The 19,451-nt window shown below is 38.9% G+C and overlaps 1 protein-coding gene across 5 annotated transcripts in view; it reads left to right on the top strand.

Annotated features, from left to right (window-relative positions):
• The window catches only part of LOC101787092 (ankyrin repeat domain-containing protein 26-like), a 151,998-nt gene that overhangs the window by 109,868 nt on the left and 22,679 nt on the right, over positions 1-19,451 (top strand). For 2 of the 5 annotated variants that reach the window (XM_063254341.1, XM_063254350.1), the window contains exons 25-26: positions 456-724; positions 5,534-7,789. In XM_063254341.1, the coding sequence (XP_063110411.1) occupies positions 456-477 (22 nt within the window). In that variant the 3' untranslated portion in view covers positions 478-724; positions 5,534-7,789. Of the gene's footprint in view, positions 1-455; positions 725-5,533; positions 7,790-19,451 lie in introns of those variants that run through there. The other 3 variants (XM_063254343.1, XM_063254342.1, XM_063254345.1) reach the window with 3 other exon arrangements.

Below are 19,451 nucleotides of genomic sequence, written 5' to 3' on the forward strand. Positions count from 1 at the left end.
GAAGATGTCAAGATGAAAAATGGCTATGAGCACCAGGGAACCAAAGGAGATCTCTACAGAAATGTCCAGCTCCTCATGTACTGTTCTGGTTATTTATTTTAAAAATGAATTTCCTGATCAGTTGCAGCACTCATGAGTAAACTCTGAGCATAAGCAGAGCTCTGTCCTCCTGGTTCTCATCTCTCCTCTCTCTCACTTTCTTCTCCAGCTCTTACATAATCCATTGAGCCTTTAACTTGATACATAATCATTCTCCCTGCCACAATGTTGTGCACTGAGCCTTTCCACCATCCTCTGTAGCACAGTCAGCCCCTTCTTACCCAGCTCCTGATGTGCCCATCCCTACTCTAGATGAGGTTGCTCCATAACCCTAAGAGCTGGGTGTGCACACAACAGGTATGGGGTGGGGCGTGACTTTCAGCTCTTCAAACTATGTCAAGATTATTTTTTTCCAGAGCCCTTCTGAAATTCCATTGAGGCTGCAATTGCAGGAGCCCAGGGGCACTGACTGGTGGATTAAGGAACTAACATAGGATGCATGTCCTGTTTGACGGAGCAGACAAACCAGGAAATTGAAGTTCATCCAGCAACCGGGTGCAAAGTGAGCCACCAACAACTATGGCAGTGGTGCTGGATCAGCAGCTTAAGGACAGGCATTTGGCCTTCTCCAGCTTCAGATATGGAAATGACACAGAAGAAAAATGTCAGGAAAGCAAGCTTGATGGTAAGAATATCTGGTGAACACCTGAATCAAAACCTTTACACATTTCCTTTCCCATCCAAACACATGCCATGTGGGATTAAACCTAAGCACAAATTAAGTTACATGTGGCAAATCTTCACAACTAGGAGACAGAGCAGAGCAGAGTGACAGTTCTTCCTTCAGTGCTGGAGATTGAATCCTGTACCTTTGTGCAGAACTATACCTTCCTCCTCTTTTTAAAATTTACTGGATTTTTTTTGACAGGGTCTTACTAAGACACTAAGTTGCCCAGGCTGGTCTTGAATTTGTGATCCTTGTGCCTCAGCCTCCCAGAGTTCTGGGATCACAGGTGTATACCACCATACCTGGCCGAGATAGTACATATTTAATAGAAGACATAAGATTGTTAAGGTCATACCTATAGAAGCATGCATTGAAAGAGTAGAAAGGTTGCAATTTTGAAAAATGAGCGGGAAAAAGAGAACAGGAGACAGAAAAAACCACAACACTGATTATATATGAATTGGAAGTACAATAAAAGAATACCATTTAAAACTGACAAAGCAGATTGTGAAAGGTAAAAGAAGAATAAAGGCAATAAATATAAAGCATAAATATAAAGCAAAAATATTCATTTTTATACACAAAGCATAAATATAAAGCATAAATATTAAGGTGACCTCTAAAACAAAAATACAGAAAGAGGAGAGAGACAGAGACACAGAGAACAGACATTGTACACAAAGAAAAACTAAATAGATTGCAAAGTAAAATGCATTCCAACAACATTGGTAAGACAGAATGACCTTGCTTTAGCTACAAAGAAAGTAATGTCATATCCCCCTAAAAAGTTACACTATCTTTATTTACAATTGCAAAATAGACATTAACTATTTGCACAAATGTTAAAAATCAGTACAAATAAAAATGGAATCTTATGTGATTTTCAGAATAAGGAAAGTTTCATAAATTACTGGACGGCAGATTCCCAACATGTGTTTTTGCAAAATGGTATATGAAGAATGCTACCACTTCTGTAAAAATGAGTATAAATTTTAAAAATATTCATTTTTATACACAAAGTAACAGACTGCCACCGATATAGTGGGGTTTATGTGTGTTTTATCCCATCTGAGTCATGCTGGGGCCGGATGTCCAGGCTCACCTGAGCCTGGGACCCTGCTCAGGGGTTTGTAAGGTTTCATGAGAGGTGTCAGCTGGACTCTGCCCTCTTTGGAGCTTCCGGGTTCCTTGTGGTTATAGGCATTGATCCTTGAAGCTGGAAGACCCAGGCCCCTCATTTCTCGTTGCTTCTTGATGAGGCCGTATCCTGTACTAAAGGACCCCGCAGTCCCACGCCACCTGGCTCTGGCACGAGTCTTATCACAATATGGTCAGTGTGCTGGGAATCTTTCTGACTTACTGATTGTCTCTTCCTGGGTTTATATAATGCAATCAGAGGAGTGACATCCCCCTCACCGATAACATGTTTATTGACTAGAAACAAGTCAAAAATGCCAGGGGAGGCTTCAGCCTGTGGTCACTTGGTGTTGTCATCTGGGGCCTGGATCTAGATGATGGTCATGGAGGGAGTGTGTGGCTGGGAAATGCACAGCCATCTGGCAGGAGAGAGATAGCACAGGGTAGGGTCTCAGCAGCCCTTCAAGCTACCACTTCTGATGCCCAATTTGCTCCCAGCTGCCCACCACTTACAAACTCACTACCTCCAAGTTGCACAGTGGGCTGAAATCTGAGATTTTAGCATCTGTACATTTGCAGAATATTTGGGATCCAAACTACAGCAGAGGCATCTTCTGCACTAAAACCCACAGTCTCCAGAAGTTTAATAAAGTAATCAAAGCAAGAAGCCCACAAAGGCTAGGAGTCTAACCAGATCAAATGGTGACCAGGGAGTAGAGAATCACTAAACAAACAAGCAAACAAAAACAATCTCTAAACACTTAAGGGACAGAATGTTGTGAAATTCTAGGCTGAAGGTGTGACTCAACAATAGTGTTTGCCTAGCACTCATGAGACACTTGGTTTCATTGTCAGCACTCTAAAATAGAAGAAAAAGAGGGAAGGGGAGAAGGGAAGAGGGTGAGTTGGGGAGGGGAGAGGCAGAGGAAGATATATGAATTCAATAACAAAAAATATGAAACTCTGAGCAACTGATATTTTAGAGAAAAAGTAAATGGTAATGTGATTTTAATAAAGCATTATTCCTAAAAGCATAAGGAGAGATTTTCATTATAAAAAGATGTGGGTAAGAAAAATAATCGATTGAAGTCTTTAGAAATCAATATTGTATATGTAAAATAAATAAATGTGTAGATAATTGGACCCAATGCTGAATAAAAAGGTCTCAAATCTTGGGACTGTATTATCAATCAAGAAGAAAAATAAGATTCTCCTGAAACATAGTGTAGCAGGACTAAAAGAAATTACAAGGAGAGTTATGAAAGCAACACAGATCCTGAAACTTCAACCTATTCCAGACTGTACAGTAAGATGACAGACAGAGATGAAGAAAAGAAAGAAAGAGAGAGAGACAGGGAGAGAGAGAGACAGAAACAGAGAGAGAAAGGCAGAGAGAGAGAAGTCAGGGAGCATAAAAAGGAATTGCGACGGTATTGCTATGTCAAAAAGAAATTCCCAAAAGAGTCAAAGGTCATTAATTTTCAGAAGGAAACAACACACCCATTCAAAAGGATGAGTACTAAAAGTTTTTGCAACATGCACCTGTTATTTAAGGACACAAATGATATTTAGAAATCCCTAATCCTTGGTGGAACATCCTTTAAAAATGAATACCATCAATGCAGACTTATTAGCACTAAATAATGGATGTGTAATAATTTCAATCACATAAAAATGTGATTTTGACCTAGAATTTCATCTTTATCAAATTATAAAACAATTGTGCAGAGAAAGGACGTTATTGGACAATCAACAACACAGAAAATGTTCCATTTAAGGAACGCTACTTATGAAAGACCTCCTTGAGGATGCTCCACACACAAAGTAGGGCGAAGCAGGTGAGAAAATGGAAGATTTAGAATAAAACAAACAGTGTATTCACAGGCTACTCATTATTTAAGTTCATTTTCAGTACAAGTGATGATTGATACATGACGTTAAAATTTTAATAATATTCAGACAATAAATTTACTCATAGTTTTCATGGAAATTGTACTCAGGGGGTTCAAAGATGAGACAAAATCAGCATTCATCTTTTTTATTTTTCAGTTTATTATTATGTAAATTTTTGAAATAAAATTTTAAAGATATCCAAGGAAAGTGCAGAAATATCACGTAAAACTTCCAGAACATTAAAGAGAGGAAAATAAGTTACCTTGTTAAGAAGCCAGGGAGCCGCCCTGAATCAGATTCCAGCAGACTCAGGAGACCAAGACCTCTAAACCTTAGTGGCATGGAATGTCCTTTGCTTTTTTATGACTCAGTTTCCCTCTCTCTGAAATTGGCTCTTTGGTCTTTATATCTCACTGTCAATCTAGCATCATACATAAATTCATCAAAGACATTTTGGGTCATAAAGAAATGAGTATATGAGTTGTTTGCAAGAGTTTGCAAGGGTAGTCATAGACGGGCTCAGTTTGACTTTTCACCAATGCTTTGTGACTTATGAGTTGTTCTTTCATGTTACAATGATGAATCCTGTGACAACCTTCTTTTTCCACTTAGGGATAGCATACTTTTGGATGAAAGTATGCTAAGCCCGCAGTTTACAGTTTCTTGTGGCATCTCTTTGTATGCAGTGCCAGGTTCTCCATCTCTGTGACCTGTTAGGAAATTAGCAGCCCCTCAGGAGTGCCCAGGTGCCTGCAGTCACTGCCCTGGCTTCAGTCACCCAGAGAGGGCCGCAGCAGCTCTGGGGAGCTAGATCTCATAGGTGTTAGCCCTCCTGCAAACCGTGCATGTGAGGAATCTTGGCTGCCCTGGTGGGACACTGCTTTCTATAAAACCAGCTCCTAGTGCCAGACGAACTGGAGACACTGCTTGGCACACCATCAGCACTGTGCCCACATAGCTGCACCATTAAGCACCTCTCAGAGTTTACGATCTGGGGCATCACACTTTCCGCCGTGGCAGCTGACCCTGTGTCCTGCCTGATCTCATTTCCCTGAAGACACCCATTTCACTGCGCTCAACTATCCACCCTCCTCGACAGATTATTTACCTCTTGGTTGTACTATAGACTGAGGCAAAGATAAGTGCTTTGTTCACTATTCTGCCCAGCCTTGGGTCTAGCAGAGATTTGCTTCAGGGTAATTCCATTTTTAATCTTTTTTATTCATACATGTTTGCAATAGATACTGAATACTTTTCATACTGGGTAATGGGTGTGCATCCATATTACATATTAATCATTTTTCTTTTCCTTCCTTTTCCATGCCCTTGTGTCTCCCCCATCCTCAGATTCCTTTCCATCTCCACCAATCTACTTCTACAAATATGAAAACAGAAGACTGATGGTTTTCAGGGATCAGGCTGATGTGCGTGACAAGCCTGCCATTCACCATTTTTTGTACACATAGTTCACAGAGGCAGGAGGATTATGATCATCCTTCACACCACAGATGCTGTGATCCACACCTCCTATCTCTCTTGCTCTTCTCCTGGTGTGAGAGCTCTCTCATCCCTACCTCCCAGGCCTATATTCTAACAGATTTCCTCTTCCATATTCTGTCTCAACAAAAATATTCTCACCTTTTTTCTTCCTTAAACTGCTTTAATTTTCCATTAATTGTGTCATATGGTGTTACTAAAAGTTATAGGACTGTTTACATTCAATTTTTTTTATTACAGTGAAAGACATGCAGCTGTGAATCACCTCAAAATAGTACTACTTGTTTATAACATACTCATCTCATCGTGCTTGTCACATCCTGCAGCAGCTCTGGAGTTCCCTTTGCTGAGAATCTTTAGCTGTGCTTCCTGCCTGCCCTGATGTCCTGAATGGATTCAAAATGTTCCCCTTGAATGGTCATTGTGACTTTGGCTAAGAACCTCAGGTCCAGTGGGTGAGATGGATGAGAACATGGCATTGTGCTCTTATTTGACAGAAACTGCCATAAATTTTGATAAATAAGAAATGATCAGAAAGCACAGTGAATGCTGAAATGGGAAGCTTTATTACGGCAAAAGATACATTTCCACTTATACCCCTCAACATGCTCAAAATAGTTCCTCTCACTTCCAACACTATAACCTGTCTTTCACAGTAAGATGTCTTTTCCTATAATGTCTGTTTTATTCAAACATAATGTACTTTTCAGTCACCCTTGGCATAATCTGACATGGTTGTCTATCTTTCTATGTGCTAGTCTCTCACCTTTAACACGTAAGCTCTGTAAACCTAGTTGTCTGATAAAATTTTATTTTGTGGGTTTTTCCCCAATAATAGTTGGAAAATGAACCTTATTTGAATTAATGAATCAAATATGATCAGTGGATAAAGTTCAACAAGCTTAAGAACATCCCAGCCAATCTTACTCACTCAAAAATGGGAAAGACGTTATAGCCTCAGGAGTCAATAGCATGGAGCCCACGGTATGTATGTTTAATGTAGGATCCTTGGGGAAAAAAACCCTAATAGTCTGTGCCTCCTCTGAAAGGTAAAACAGGACCTAACTGAGTCATGATGCAAATCCAGAGAGTGACCCAAAAATCCAGTAAACAGAAAAGATTCACCTCCTTGTCTTTGTCATTCCTCTTACCACAGAGCTAAGCTGTGCATATTCCTTTCCAGTCCACCAGAGAGAAACAGCAGCAGGTGGACAGAGGTGAGCAGGAAAGCAGTGTGCCCTCCTCAGTGACTACTGATGATTTTTCTTGGTCCTGCACAATGGATCTTCCAGGGACCCGGGCTGCTTGAAGCTGGCTGTCTTAGTCACTTTCCCAGTTGCTGGAAGAAATACTCAACACCGCCAATTTAAAGAGTTTCTGTAGCGCAGGTTGTGAAGTCTCAGTCCTAGCACATTCGGCTGTTCCAAAGCAGGAAGACCTCGCACAAGGGTCTGGCGAAGGAGAGCTGCTCGGGTCACGGTGGCCAGGAAGCAGACAGCAATGGGAGGTGCCAGGGCCGGAGATGAAAACCCTTCCAGGTCTCACCCTGGGGATGACGTCTTCCAACCAGCTACCACTTCCTCACAGCAAGTGAGCTCTGACACTTCTGCTGTCCAGTCCTCTTCCAAAAGCCTCACTTATGTGCACACAAGGGCATGGTAAAGAGTCTCAGTATGTCCTAACATGGAGCTCCATCAGAATGCATTTCTTCTGTCTTCAGCTCTTGGCAGAGGGTGATGGGCAAGTTGTGGGACTCCTGCAGGAAGACCTGGGCTCTCGCTCTGCCCCTCCAACATCCCTTGCTCTATTCCTTGCTCGCTCTGGACTTAACTTCTTCATTCACATCATGAATATTAATAGTTCAAAGCAAGTCCTTTTTATCATTTTAGTAACCATGTCAAAAATGGAAACAACTCAATACCTACCTGTGGGAGATCATTTAAATCAATCTGATGTAGAGAACACAATGGAAGAGTATCTCATGACATAAAAATGCCCAGGATTAATTGGTACATACAATTGTAGATGGCCAAACAATACATTAGCATAAAGCTAATTTTGTAAGGAAAGGACAAAAACCCATTTGGATGCAGAGTAACATAATTAAAAGAAATAGTTTGGTGGATTACAAGTTATTTCTGGGTAGAAAATTACAATTTTCCTCCCTTTCATGGTTTTTAACTTTTCAAAGTAATAAAAATTATAGAAATAATTATAATAATGAATAGCAAACAACTGTATAACACTTACTCTGTAGCAAGACATAGCCAAACATTTTATATATATATATATATATATATATATATATATATATATATTCATTTCATTCTTTCAGTGTAGGTATTTTTTATTCATTTCATAATTGCAAAAAGTAGCAAAAGCAACACAAAGAAAATGTAAGCATTTTGTAATTAATCTAAGGTGTTACAATGAATTATTGCTACTTTGAAGGCTTGGGAAAACTCCTAAGTTACCAATAAATAAATCAGGAATTGATTTCTTGTGTCTCTTTTGTTTTAAGTATTTCACAATCGAACATTGAAGTCACACAAAAATGACTATGGGGCTGATTTTCTCAAACCCCTAAGGGAAAATTTCATCAGAAAATTTTCTGGTTGCTTTTAGGCTAAAATAACAATTTACTCCATGAACTATCAAGGATCAAGGAAGGTTTGTAGGAGTAAAATACTGAACCCCATGTAGCAGTTATAAGCCTGCTAATAGCTCTTTAAATCTGAGAGAGTCCCAAACTATGGATCTTTGCCTTCAAAGCACTCTATGTAATACCCGCAGATAGCTTTAGGTGCCACAAAAGTCAATAACAAACGATTCCAAGACTGAGATTTTCAAGTGTCTATACAGAAACACTTTAGATCACTTCGTCTCTGAAATGCCATTGCTAACCTTTGTCTGTTTTCTATTTTCAAGCACTCAGATTGCCTTGACTGCTAATGTACAGAGATTCCTCTAAGTCACAAAAATCAACTCTATAACTAAGCATGTTATTCTTCTCAGACTCATGTCTAAAAGGAGAAAAGACATCTCTTCGAGTTTTCCAACACAAGTCCTTTAACATGTTCTGAGGTGGCTGAGTTGGAGAAGATTTGTTTCAGCCAAAGTATCTCAAATGATACAAAGATATTTAACAAAGATTTTGATATTACAGGTTTTTTCTAATGATCATATACAGTGTGATAGTCAGTAATTAAATCTTATTTGACAATTGAACTACAAAATAAATTGCAATGAATTTAATTTGTCCAAGGTCACACTAATAGTACTAGATGCAGCAGTCTATGCAAAGATACTTGCCTAGCTCTACATACCTTCTAGATACTAAATGCAATTGCTGTTAGCATTTTTGGAAATGTATCTGGTTGTTATTAACACACATGTACTGATTCCCATGCTAGTTCTTGCTATTTGAACATTCCTTGGACAGCTCCCCACTGTATGGGCTGCCCTGATTACAACTGGAGAAGTCTAATTTCCATTTATTCTCAAAAGCCCATATTCAATTTCCCAAACATGAGGAGGAACTAATCACAAAACAAGAAATGTGTTTTTTTCATACAGTATTTATCCTGCATCAGGTAGTCTCTAAGGACTTTATATATACTGTTGCTTAATTCTTATAAAAAATTTATTAATAAAGTTCTTAAAATACGGGGGCTGGGGATTTAGCTCAGTGGCATAAGCACCTGCCTTGCTAGCAGGTGGTCGTGAGTTCGATCCCTGGTACCGATAAAAATGAAAATGAAAAAGACAAAAAAAAAAAAAAAAAAAAAAAAAGAAATTGAAAGTTCTTAAAATACCATTATAACTTCAAATGAGATAACTGAAGTGCAGCAAATTCAATCAACTGGAAAAATGGAAGCTATTTAAGGAGTGCTGAAGGCCATCTTCATTGATATAACAACAGCAAAATTCCTGGGGAAGGTGTATGGTACCTACTCAGATCTAGTTTATAACAGCTGCTAAGTAAACGCTTTGTGTAAATAATAAATGTTAGAGGAAAACATTTTATAGTGTCAACAATATGGTCCTGGGTAAGGGAATAATAAATTAAATGATGGTTTTTGAAAAGAAATACTACCATATGCAAAGGAAAACTCAGGACTCAGCTAGATCCCCCAAGCATCCACAGAGCCACATCCTGCCAGTAAATCTTGCCTATGAAATAAATATCCAATGGAAATGTTTTGTGCAGCCAATCCTGAAACATCTTGTTCACAGACCATTGGTGCCTTCAAATCTGAGGCACCAATGAGCAGCCATCCTATTTGCATATTTTTCAAGCTTCAGTGTCTCTTGGGACTAAGAGCATTGCTCAATCACCGACCTCTCTCAATGTGCTACTGTTCCAGCTCCGACACCAGATTCTAAACTTTTAATGGTTATTTGAAGACATCTAAGAAAATGAAACAGTAGTAACAATTTGCAAAAGGAAAGCAAATAAGGAAAATTAAATAAATTATAACAATTAAGATGAAAAACACTCATCCTATTTCTAAATCATCACGGAAAGAAACAGAAGAAAATGTTTTCAACTTGGCAGACAACCAGTGACCAATGGTCCTTTTCCTATAAGCTTCTTGTTTCTATTCAAGTAAGTTATCTCTACTTGCATTGCATAGTGTTTGCACTTGGTTTATTTTTAGTACAAAAGTAATAGTCCTTACCTTTTACTTCAATGTATATGTTTATTGCTTCAACGTCTGAAAAGTAGAATGCCTGTCATTTTAATGTGAGAATAAAGTGCTAACACTCCCTCATGACATACATGAAATGACTGCACTTCCTCTACTATCCATGGCAAATTGCAAGTGCTCAGTAAATGCCTGATGAAATATATTCTCAGAGGAACTGTGAGAACTTGGTGTATCTTGCACTAAAATTAAAATAAGAAGAGATAGGTAGCCTTTCTGATTCATAGCTTCAAACTATACCTCATTGTCTGCTTATGCAAGTTAATGCTACAAGTATCAGCACTGAGAGACAGAAAAAATGGGTGAAGAAGGAAAAAGGCAGAGAACAGCAATGGGAGGGTAAGTGGGACAGACGGAAGCTGTGACATAGAAGACACACAACCTACATCCCATGATCCCTGTGCAGGGTGTGAAATCCTGCCTAAAGTTTAAAGAGCTTCACTACAAGCTCATCATGTCCCTTCAGGAAGTGAAAAATACAGAGCAGAGAGATAAAAACAACAAAGGTGACACCTTGGAGGACATATATCAACCCCCAGATTATGGTAAGTTAGAAGCATCACAGACACAGTGATCTGGGCCACTTGAATTCTCACTTTTTCCATTTCTTTCTTGAAAAATAGTCTTCAAAGGATGCGTCTTTACTGACTCTTAAGAAGATAAAATAGGTAACATCTATGAAAAGAACAGTCACATTATGTTATCCCACACATGGTGCTTGAAACAATGAGACTTTCTTTCCATTGGGAACATGAAATATATTTGTCCACAATGCCCTGATTTGTCATAGTTAAATATTCTATTTCTTTACTGATATTTTTCTTTTTTTCCTGGTGCATATCTGCGAGGAACCTGTTCTGCCATTAATGTTAATAATATTAAAATTAATGACTAGTTACCTGAAAATCAAGCTGTTTTCATATTCTAGGTTCTGTTGACCCACTGGATATTAATGTCCACTCACCTGTTGCTGCAAGGGCCTTTCCATGGGAGAGAAGGACTCTGGCATGTACTGTGCTCACTCTACATTAGCAACTGTCTGTCAGCCTTTGGATCATTGATAAAAATCACCTTGCTTCTGCAGAAAGTCTCTGTTTCCATTTCCTATCAAGAAACACCCCTAAACTCACCAATAATCTCTTCAGAATGTAAACACAGCTCAGCAGCAAAATATTCTCTAATCTGTTTCCTAATATGCCATGTTTGCTGCTCAGCCTGGGATGCAGTAACTCATTTACAACTGTAGCCAGCGGTGCTACAGGAGGGACACACAACTGGTTGCCGAACTCAAACAGAGAGTGTGCTGGTGCCACCATGGCACACCCACATCACCCCGCTTCCTAATGAGTTGCTCTTGGGATGCACTGCAGATGTTTGCATTTTACTGTCACACCTGTCAGTCTGCTGCACACACAACATTAAGAATTGTCTGCACACACAGCCAATTCTTAATGCTGTGTGTGTTTGTGTGTGTGTATGGACACACACATGTGCAACCATGAGCTTTGCCCAATACAAAGAATTCATCTCTAAAATAACTAAAAACATAATGGGCTAGGTTGTCCCACCTGCTGAACTTATCTAAAAATATTTCCTTGGGGCACCCTGGATGTATAGCACCATATTTACGCAGAGCCTTTAAGGAATGATGTGCTTCACCAGGGAAAGGTGAATATTTTGTGTTTGTTGTCACAGCAATGTATTTCACAAGCTTGAATTTAAAGAAGCTTGGGGAACTGCCATCCTCAAGAATATGTTTTCAGAGTGGTATAGACACCCACATTTCACACACACACACACACACACACACACACACACACACACACACATTCATACTCATGCAAAGTAAAACTGCTGTATTGAACGACCTTTGTATCAGTAAATGTCTCATTTTGTCATCAGCTGCACCCTGTGTGCCCAGACATCCTTTGCTTTATGAAATCTAAAGATAGTGTCTGACTTGGCACTCCAGTTGCTTTTCTTCTGACACTACAATGTGGAGCCCTATTTAGTCATGAGAGCAAGAAATCACAATGGTACGGAAGGCACCTACGACTTCCCTTGCTTCCTGCAGAAGGTGCTTCCATAGGAACGCACTGTCATGTTGCTCACAAAACCAAAGAAGCCTGATCTACACTGCCCTTGAGACCAAGTGGCAGGGCAGCCACCAACAAGAAGTTATCCTCCCCTCAGTTCTCTAATCTGTGAAATAGGATGATTGTCACTGTCACAGAGGCTAGAATGAAACAACCAATGTGAAAACACATTCAGTCTTCAAAGTTCTTACCTCATGTATCTTCACACTGAGTTCATGCATTATCTAAGTATGCTCCATAGATATCACATGATGAAAAATTTTCTTGTATCAATTGATATTAGAGTGTTATTTGTAGACCATCCTTTACTTTTTCTTACCACCTTCTATTATTTAATAAAGTATATGATGATGTAATTTTTATAGTTTTTCTTCAGAGAAAAACTAAAATGTAAGACTCAGTCTCAATCTGTCACCAATGCCTGGGTCTAAAATGCAGGTTTAATTAGTTTTTCTTTTGTTTTTGATACTTTAATCCCAGTGGAAGAAATTGCATGTTCTTTCTGATATAAACTAGATGGAGCTACAGACTTATTTGGGTTAATGAACACTGGTTTAAAGACATATCAGAGAACAATTGAGCAGTGGTCATTCAGAACTTTGTTTACTTTCTGTAAACTATAGATGTTCTTTGGCATTGTGTTTGGGAAGACAGCGCAGATGACTACATCCAAAGGCTCCCATCTGTAACCAGTGTAACCCAGAATGAATTTAAGCACGAAGAGAAAAATCCCATCTTCCACACTTAACATATGATAAGACGCCTTTCCCCTCTAGCCATTGCCAAAAAGGTGGGAAAATATAGTTCTTTCATCTCCACAGTAGAAATAAAGATTGATTTGCGCTCCAATGTAAGTCCTCACCTTCACTATTCATTATGCCTCACATTCCATTAACCACTTCAAGGTGACCTGAGTCGTTAATTTCTATAGAAAGAGAGTCAGAAAGTGTCTTCGTAATAAGAATAACTGCAACCTAGAGTTTATAACTGCAGAGATTTTCTCTTCTATACTCCTCAAGAACAGAAATAAGTACTTATTCAGCCAAACCAACAGAGTATAGAAGCCATAATTTTGTGTCTAACAATTTCAGAGAGATCTTCTGAGAAACTGAAGGTGGCTAGAACCACCCACTGCGACAAGAAAGTCACTTTTTTCCCAAAAGAAATTCACTAGAGGAAATCATTTAAGTTTTAGATGACAGTGTTCTGAAGGAAAAAAATTGAAAATAAATGTGAAAACTTTGTAGAAGTAGTGAAATAAGTTTTGATTAAAATGTTTTAGGTTTAACAGAGGAAAGAAAACATGAGGAGAGATCAAATAAGGAAATATAGTGATTACTTTATTCTCATTTTGAATTCTGTTGACACTGTAGATTAGTTCAGGACAGAGTTTTACTCTTTTTCCTGTGTTTACCATCTGGCTGAGTCCTTTACCTAAGCTGTGAACTAAAACTGACTTTCACAAACAGTCATAGCATCTTTTTTTCTGTTCTGTAATGGGCTGGATCTTTGGAAAAGTGAATTTTCAATGACATCGCATTCTATGGATAACTATTCAAGTATTCCTGGTAACAACAATGTTTCCATAGATGTAATAATAATGGGAGAATGAACAATATTGAGAAGGGGTCAGCATTATATAACTAGGCTCTGATTATTTGCATTTCTTCACTTTTCCATTGAAAATACGAGAAAGTCTCAAGAAAATGGATAAACAAGTTTATTCACATTTTGTCCAATTGGGAAGTCAGCTATTCTGACACCTGGAAAATATTTTTTAAAACTCCAATTTATAGCAGGAGTAGAACAAAGCCAAGAAATTAGCTGACCTTTGGCCCATCAGAAGGTCCAGAAATAAGTAGGAAATCTGCACTATACATTAATACTTGCAGATGAAGGTAGCTTATATAAACTAGTCCCCCAACCATTAACCTGCTTAATCTTAAAACTGTGAGAGAAGTCTTTCTCTGCCTTCCATGGGAGGGAGTTAGTACTCAGAAATGAAAAAGAACTTAGTTACTCAGAAACTGAACCCATACACAGATCACGAAAGTTTGTGGGTGAGGGAAACAAGGTGAGAGATGGAGGAACAGAAGGATTATGTAACCCCTCAAGCTTGTGATTCCCAATCTTGGTGAACACTTATCCACAGCAGTATTTGCTGCTGTTCTATGCACCTGTAATATCCTCAGAGAAATGAGAAGTTTGCCTCCTTTAAATTCCCATGTCCTTTATTAGTACTTTTCTGGGCCTTTTTGACATTCCTATCACAAGTTGCACATGTACTGCAGTGAACTGGACAGGGGTCCTTCAGGATAACTTTGCCCTAATGCCAGAGCCTACAAATGTTACATCCTTGAGAAAGGGGCCTACCAGCTCTGATTAAGCTAAGGAATGGGAGATAAGGAGATTACTTTGTATTTACATGAGGGAGCACTTAGTGTACTGTATAAGCATCCTTGTAACAGGATGCCATGGGTTAGATAACACAAAGAGATGGGAAGCAAGCTCAGGACACCAGAAACAAGATGCAAATCACTGGTTTTGAAGATGGCAGCTGGGGCAGGGACCAGGACTCTGAAGGAATGCAAGTCCAGAGTCTAGAAAAAACAGTAGATCGGCTTCTCTCCTGGGTCTTCCAAGGGGAGCACCGCTTTGCTTCTCTTTGACTTTGACCCAGTGATGCTGATTTCAGCCTCTAACTTCCACAAATGCAAGAGAATAAGAGAGGGGAAAATGGGTTTGGGTTCTTGGCTCCTTGTTTGTGGTTGTCATGAAAACTGTAGGATGTTGACATATTTACACTTTGGGGTGCGACTTCATAGATGGTGAAGCCCAATGATCTGGCTCCAGAGTCAATATTCAAAACATTACCCAATGTAAGCTTTTAGAGAAACTGTGGATTTTGTCTGCAAATGTGTCAGTCATCTGTTTTTATCTCCCACTCCCACTCTTGGAATACTTAAAACAGTACTTCAAGGAAATTAACTATTTTACAAAGTTTTTACCTCCACTAAAAGTTTAATATATTCTGGCTCATTATGCAGTATTTGGGAAAAACAAGAAAAATACCCATAATTTTCAACTCTTATGTCCCAAAAATAAGCACATTTAACATGCAGGTATTTATTCTTCTGTAATTTTATGCTGACTTTGTAGTTTTATTTGTTAGTTTTACATAGTTGCAGCCTAGGATTATGTATTCTATATATATGTTATACTTTTATACTTTTCTTCCTTATGCTGAACAATGTAAGCTTTAATTACAATGTCATAATTTTCTTCTCAGAACATCATGTTCTTTCCTAATTTTTATTATAAATTATAAGTAAAAAAATAAAAAATACAGAATTATGATGTGAAGACCATCATTGGTTAATCTTTCTGATTCTTTGTATGTGTTTCCAGATAGGAATACATGGATAGACTGAGAGATAGACAGACAGACAGATACCTAGACACAGAATAAACACAAATATAGAATGATACTACATGTATTAACTTGAAATTTACTTTTAAATTCAATGGCATATATCAAACATCTATTTCAGAATATACAAACGAGTTTATTCTATTCAATGACTATATCATTGAATCTAATCAGTGAGTGTATCAAAACACTGGTATCATGATTGACATACTTACAGAAATTCAACTTTTCTATAATGGTTTTTTCCAAAGTGTCAATAAACACTCCTTTCCAACATTTTGAGTGTTTCTATGTGAAACTTAATTTAAAAGTAGAATTTGTGGGCCAGCATTTTATGTACTTTTTATTTGATTGTTACTGACAATTTGCTCAAAATCTTGCACCAATGTATACTTCCATCTACAGGAATAGTATGTTCCCCATATCCTTAATAACACTAGGTAACATGCTTTGAAAACATGAGAGATAAAATAGTGCTCCATTATTCTACTTTACTGAAAAATATATTGTGGGAGCATATTTTCATTTATATTAATCATGGTTCGTATATTGCTCAAATGTTTTGGCCATTTTCCATTTATTATTTAAGCCACAGTATAGCTTTATAAGCACAGTATAAGTCACAGAATAATTTTATAAAGTGTATAAGCTAAACTAGTGAATCATATCATTTATCAGTTTTGGAAAAAATGAGACAAGAAATTTTCATGCAAAAGCTTTTGTACTGTTCTAGATTACAAAACAAAAATGTTTATTAACAGTTTGAATGTAAAGGTTCTTTCTCTTTGCTAAATAACTTCACCGACCACCAGCTCCACAGTCTTGTCCCTGTGGCCTTGTGCTACAGTGGCAACTGACAACTGGACTCAGCCATGCAGAAGAGCACAGCACTCAGGTCACACCTGCGACCTACACCCTGTTCACAGGAGTTGATAGCATCCCAAAGATGAGATTCTTACTAACAACAGAATGTTTGGACACAAGCAGAAACCTGGCTGACCATTTTAGCCAGCTCTCAAGGGAGGTTGTGAGATGCTATCTGCCAGGGGAGCCATCTATGACAGCGGAACCCAGCTGGCTGCACCCCAAGGCTATGATGCAAGAACTCACGGGGCTGTAGTTGAGCTCATGATCACCATTATCCAGGGGCCTGCAGTTGAGCCACAGGTGCCTGTGACACTGCTACACAGGTGCCTTAGATTGAGTACCCCATACATTAGTCTGCCTCTACCAGTTCATAAAACCATCAGGGTGTTTCCTATCCAAGAGTGAAAGCCAGGCAGGGGACCAAGTAGGAATCTGAAATCTCATCTTTCTGGTCTCCTTCTGCCCCAGAAACTGAGGGAAGAATGTGTGGTTTGTTTGTGTTCTTCACTACTGTTATGTAAAGTTTACAAATAAAAATATATGAGAGAGAGAGAGAGAGAGAGAGAGAGAGAGAGAGAGAGAGAGAGAGAGAGAAGCATAGTATTATACTATTGTTTCCTTCCATGGAAAACAAGAAAAAAATAATATTTTTTTTCTCAAAAATATTGTTAATTAGGTAGGCTGGTAAAAAATACTTCTCATTTTTCAGAGTGTGATTAAATATTTTCCCATCTGTGTGTTTCCCTATTTTTCCTTAAGATCTTTTGTTCATATTTTCTCTTGAACTCTGTTAGTGCTAAAAAGATTCTCTTTCTTAGTGGTCCTGATTTGGGGGCACAGAGTCATCAAAATGAAAAAGCAGATGTTCTGATGTAATTGCTTAGGTGTAAAGTGCCCCAGAGTCTCAGGTGTTTGGAAAGCAAATGGATCATGGGAACTAATACACTTTGCAGTTCCTACCCAAATGTGCTATTGGGAGATTGGGGCTTGCTAAAAGATGTGGTTCCCTGGGTTGTGACTAAGAAGGGTGACTTTCAATCCACTCCTTTCTTCTCTCTCTGTTTTCTAGTCACCAAGAATTAGCAGTCCTTCTCAGGAAGAATCTTCCATTATGAAATTCCTGCCTTGGAGCCAACCAAGCAGGGATTGAATCCTCAGAAAGTCATGAGTCAAAATAAACCTTCCCCACTTTAAATTATTAATGGTAACTATTTTATTCATGTGATTAGAAAGCAATTAAGAATTTTGTGAAAGAGATGTTGATGCAAATGTTCACTAGGGCTTCAACAGAACTTCCTCTTACCACACATGCATAGGGAAAGTAATTTTGACTGATAATGAAGTTGGACACTTGAAGGGGAATAACCCAATAAGGTCTACAGAGTTAGTGATTAAGAACACCAGAAAAATCCAAAGCCAGCCTGCAAATGTCTAGCCTTTCTCAGTTAACTGCCCCAAAGAGGCTGTCAGATATCTGTCTAAAGGCAAATATTATGGTTTGTATCTAGATGTCCCACCCATGTGAACATGATGAAGTGGGCTTTTGAAGACAGCTTGTGGAGACCTCTTGTTTACATGCCCTCAGGAAACAGAGTTACAGCAATTCCAGCTCAACTTAGCAAGGGGACAGGCTCCTCAATTTTTTAAACATACTATGCAACAGGAGGACATAGAGATGTTGTGAGCACTACACTAGGGTGTGGTGCTCTAGGATGAGTAGCCTGCATACAATACAATGGAAGGGAAAAGATTTGCTTCACTGCTTTTTTGCTCTTGCTTTTACTGTCTTGCACCACCATGAACTGTTGTCCCTTTTCTATGACACCCTGATTTGAGCAGTTGATTATGAACTGAAACCTCTACAAACTGTGAGCTAAATAAACCTTTCCTTCTTTAATTTTCAGCAACAGGTATTTTGTCTCAGCAATGAGAAAAAAGTAACAAAGACAGAATTTGGTACCAGGGATGGGGTTGTGGTGACTATAGCTGACCATACAGTTCAAGAACTTTCGGGAATAATTTGTGGAAAGAGTTTGGGAAAGTTCAGATATGGCACCTGAAAGAGTAGAACTGGCATGAAAAGCAGAATTTCTGTATGGGAGATTCTGGTCAAGCTCAGAAAATGAGAAGGCCAATACAAATCCTGCTGGTAGAGACTCGACTTGGGAGATTTCTGCTGGAAAGAAGGACTACATTGACTGCTGAACTCCACGTGATACGGCTTGGCAAAAAGTTTGTTTGTGTTTTGCTTGTGCAAGATACTTTGCTGAAGACTAAAATTAAGGGTGATGAATTATCTAACCTCACAGAAGAAATTTCAAGACAGTCTAATGTTGAGACAGTGGCAGGATTTACATGGAGAATCAAGAATAGAGAGCCCAGTACAATGATATAAAATGTTGTGAGTTTGGCCAGAGCAGAGGCTCCAGTAAAGCTGTGGAAAACAAAAACACAGCTGAGGTGATCCCAACTGCTGAGAAGAAACAAGAGGATAGAAAATATGGCCTGAGGTTATCAGGAGAAGCAGCAAGTCTCCACCCTTTGCTGCCCCAAAACTGAAAAATTGAAAGACTTGGCTTTGAGAAGAGACCTGCAGAGTACCATGTTCCAGAATGGTGACAGCAAAGAAAATTTGTCCCTCAGAATTGGATTCAGAGTACCCAGTAATCCAGGCACTTGACCCCTACAGCTAAGAGAGGAGAAAGCGTCTCTACTGCTCCAGCTGGCAGGAGACCTTGGCATCATCCACATTGCACTGGTTTTAGGCACACAGAGAATGCAAGAGTTGTGGGATTAAGAAAGCTGCCACTCCAATCTCAGAACACCTGGGAGTGCAGGTAATTGTGCCCCTGAGAGGGCAATGTGTGAAACTGTGGGAGTGAAGCCAAAGATGCAAGAAAGGAGGAGAGCAGGCCCAAGGGAGAAGCTGTGGGAGCTACAACCACCAAAAGTTCCATAAGTGCTAAGCCATGCAAGTCCTTTGAAACTCACATCTTGCCACAGATTGCCTCATATGCTGTACATGGAACTACAGGACTTAATGTTTGCCCTGCTGG

The sequence above is a fragment of the Cavia porcellus genome, unplaced genomic scaffold (assembly GCF_034190915.1).
Source record: "Cavia porcellus strain 051 isolate PalLab524CR breed Dunkin Hartley unplaced genomic scaffold, mCavPor4.1 scaffold_8, whole genome shotgun sequence".
NCBI lineage: Eukaryota > Metazoa > Chordata > Mammalia > Rodentia > Caviidae > Cavia > Cavia porcellus.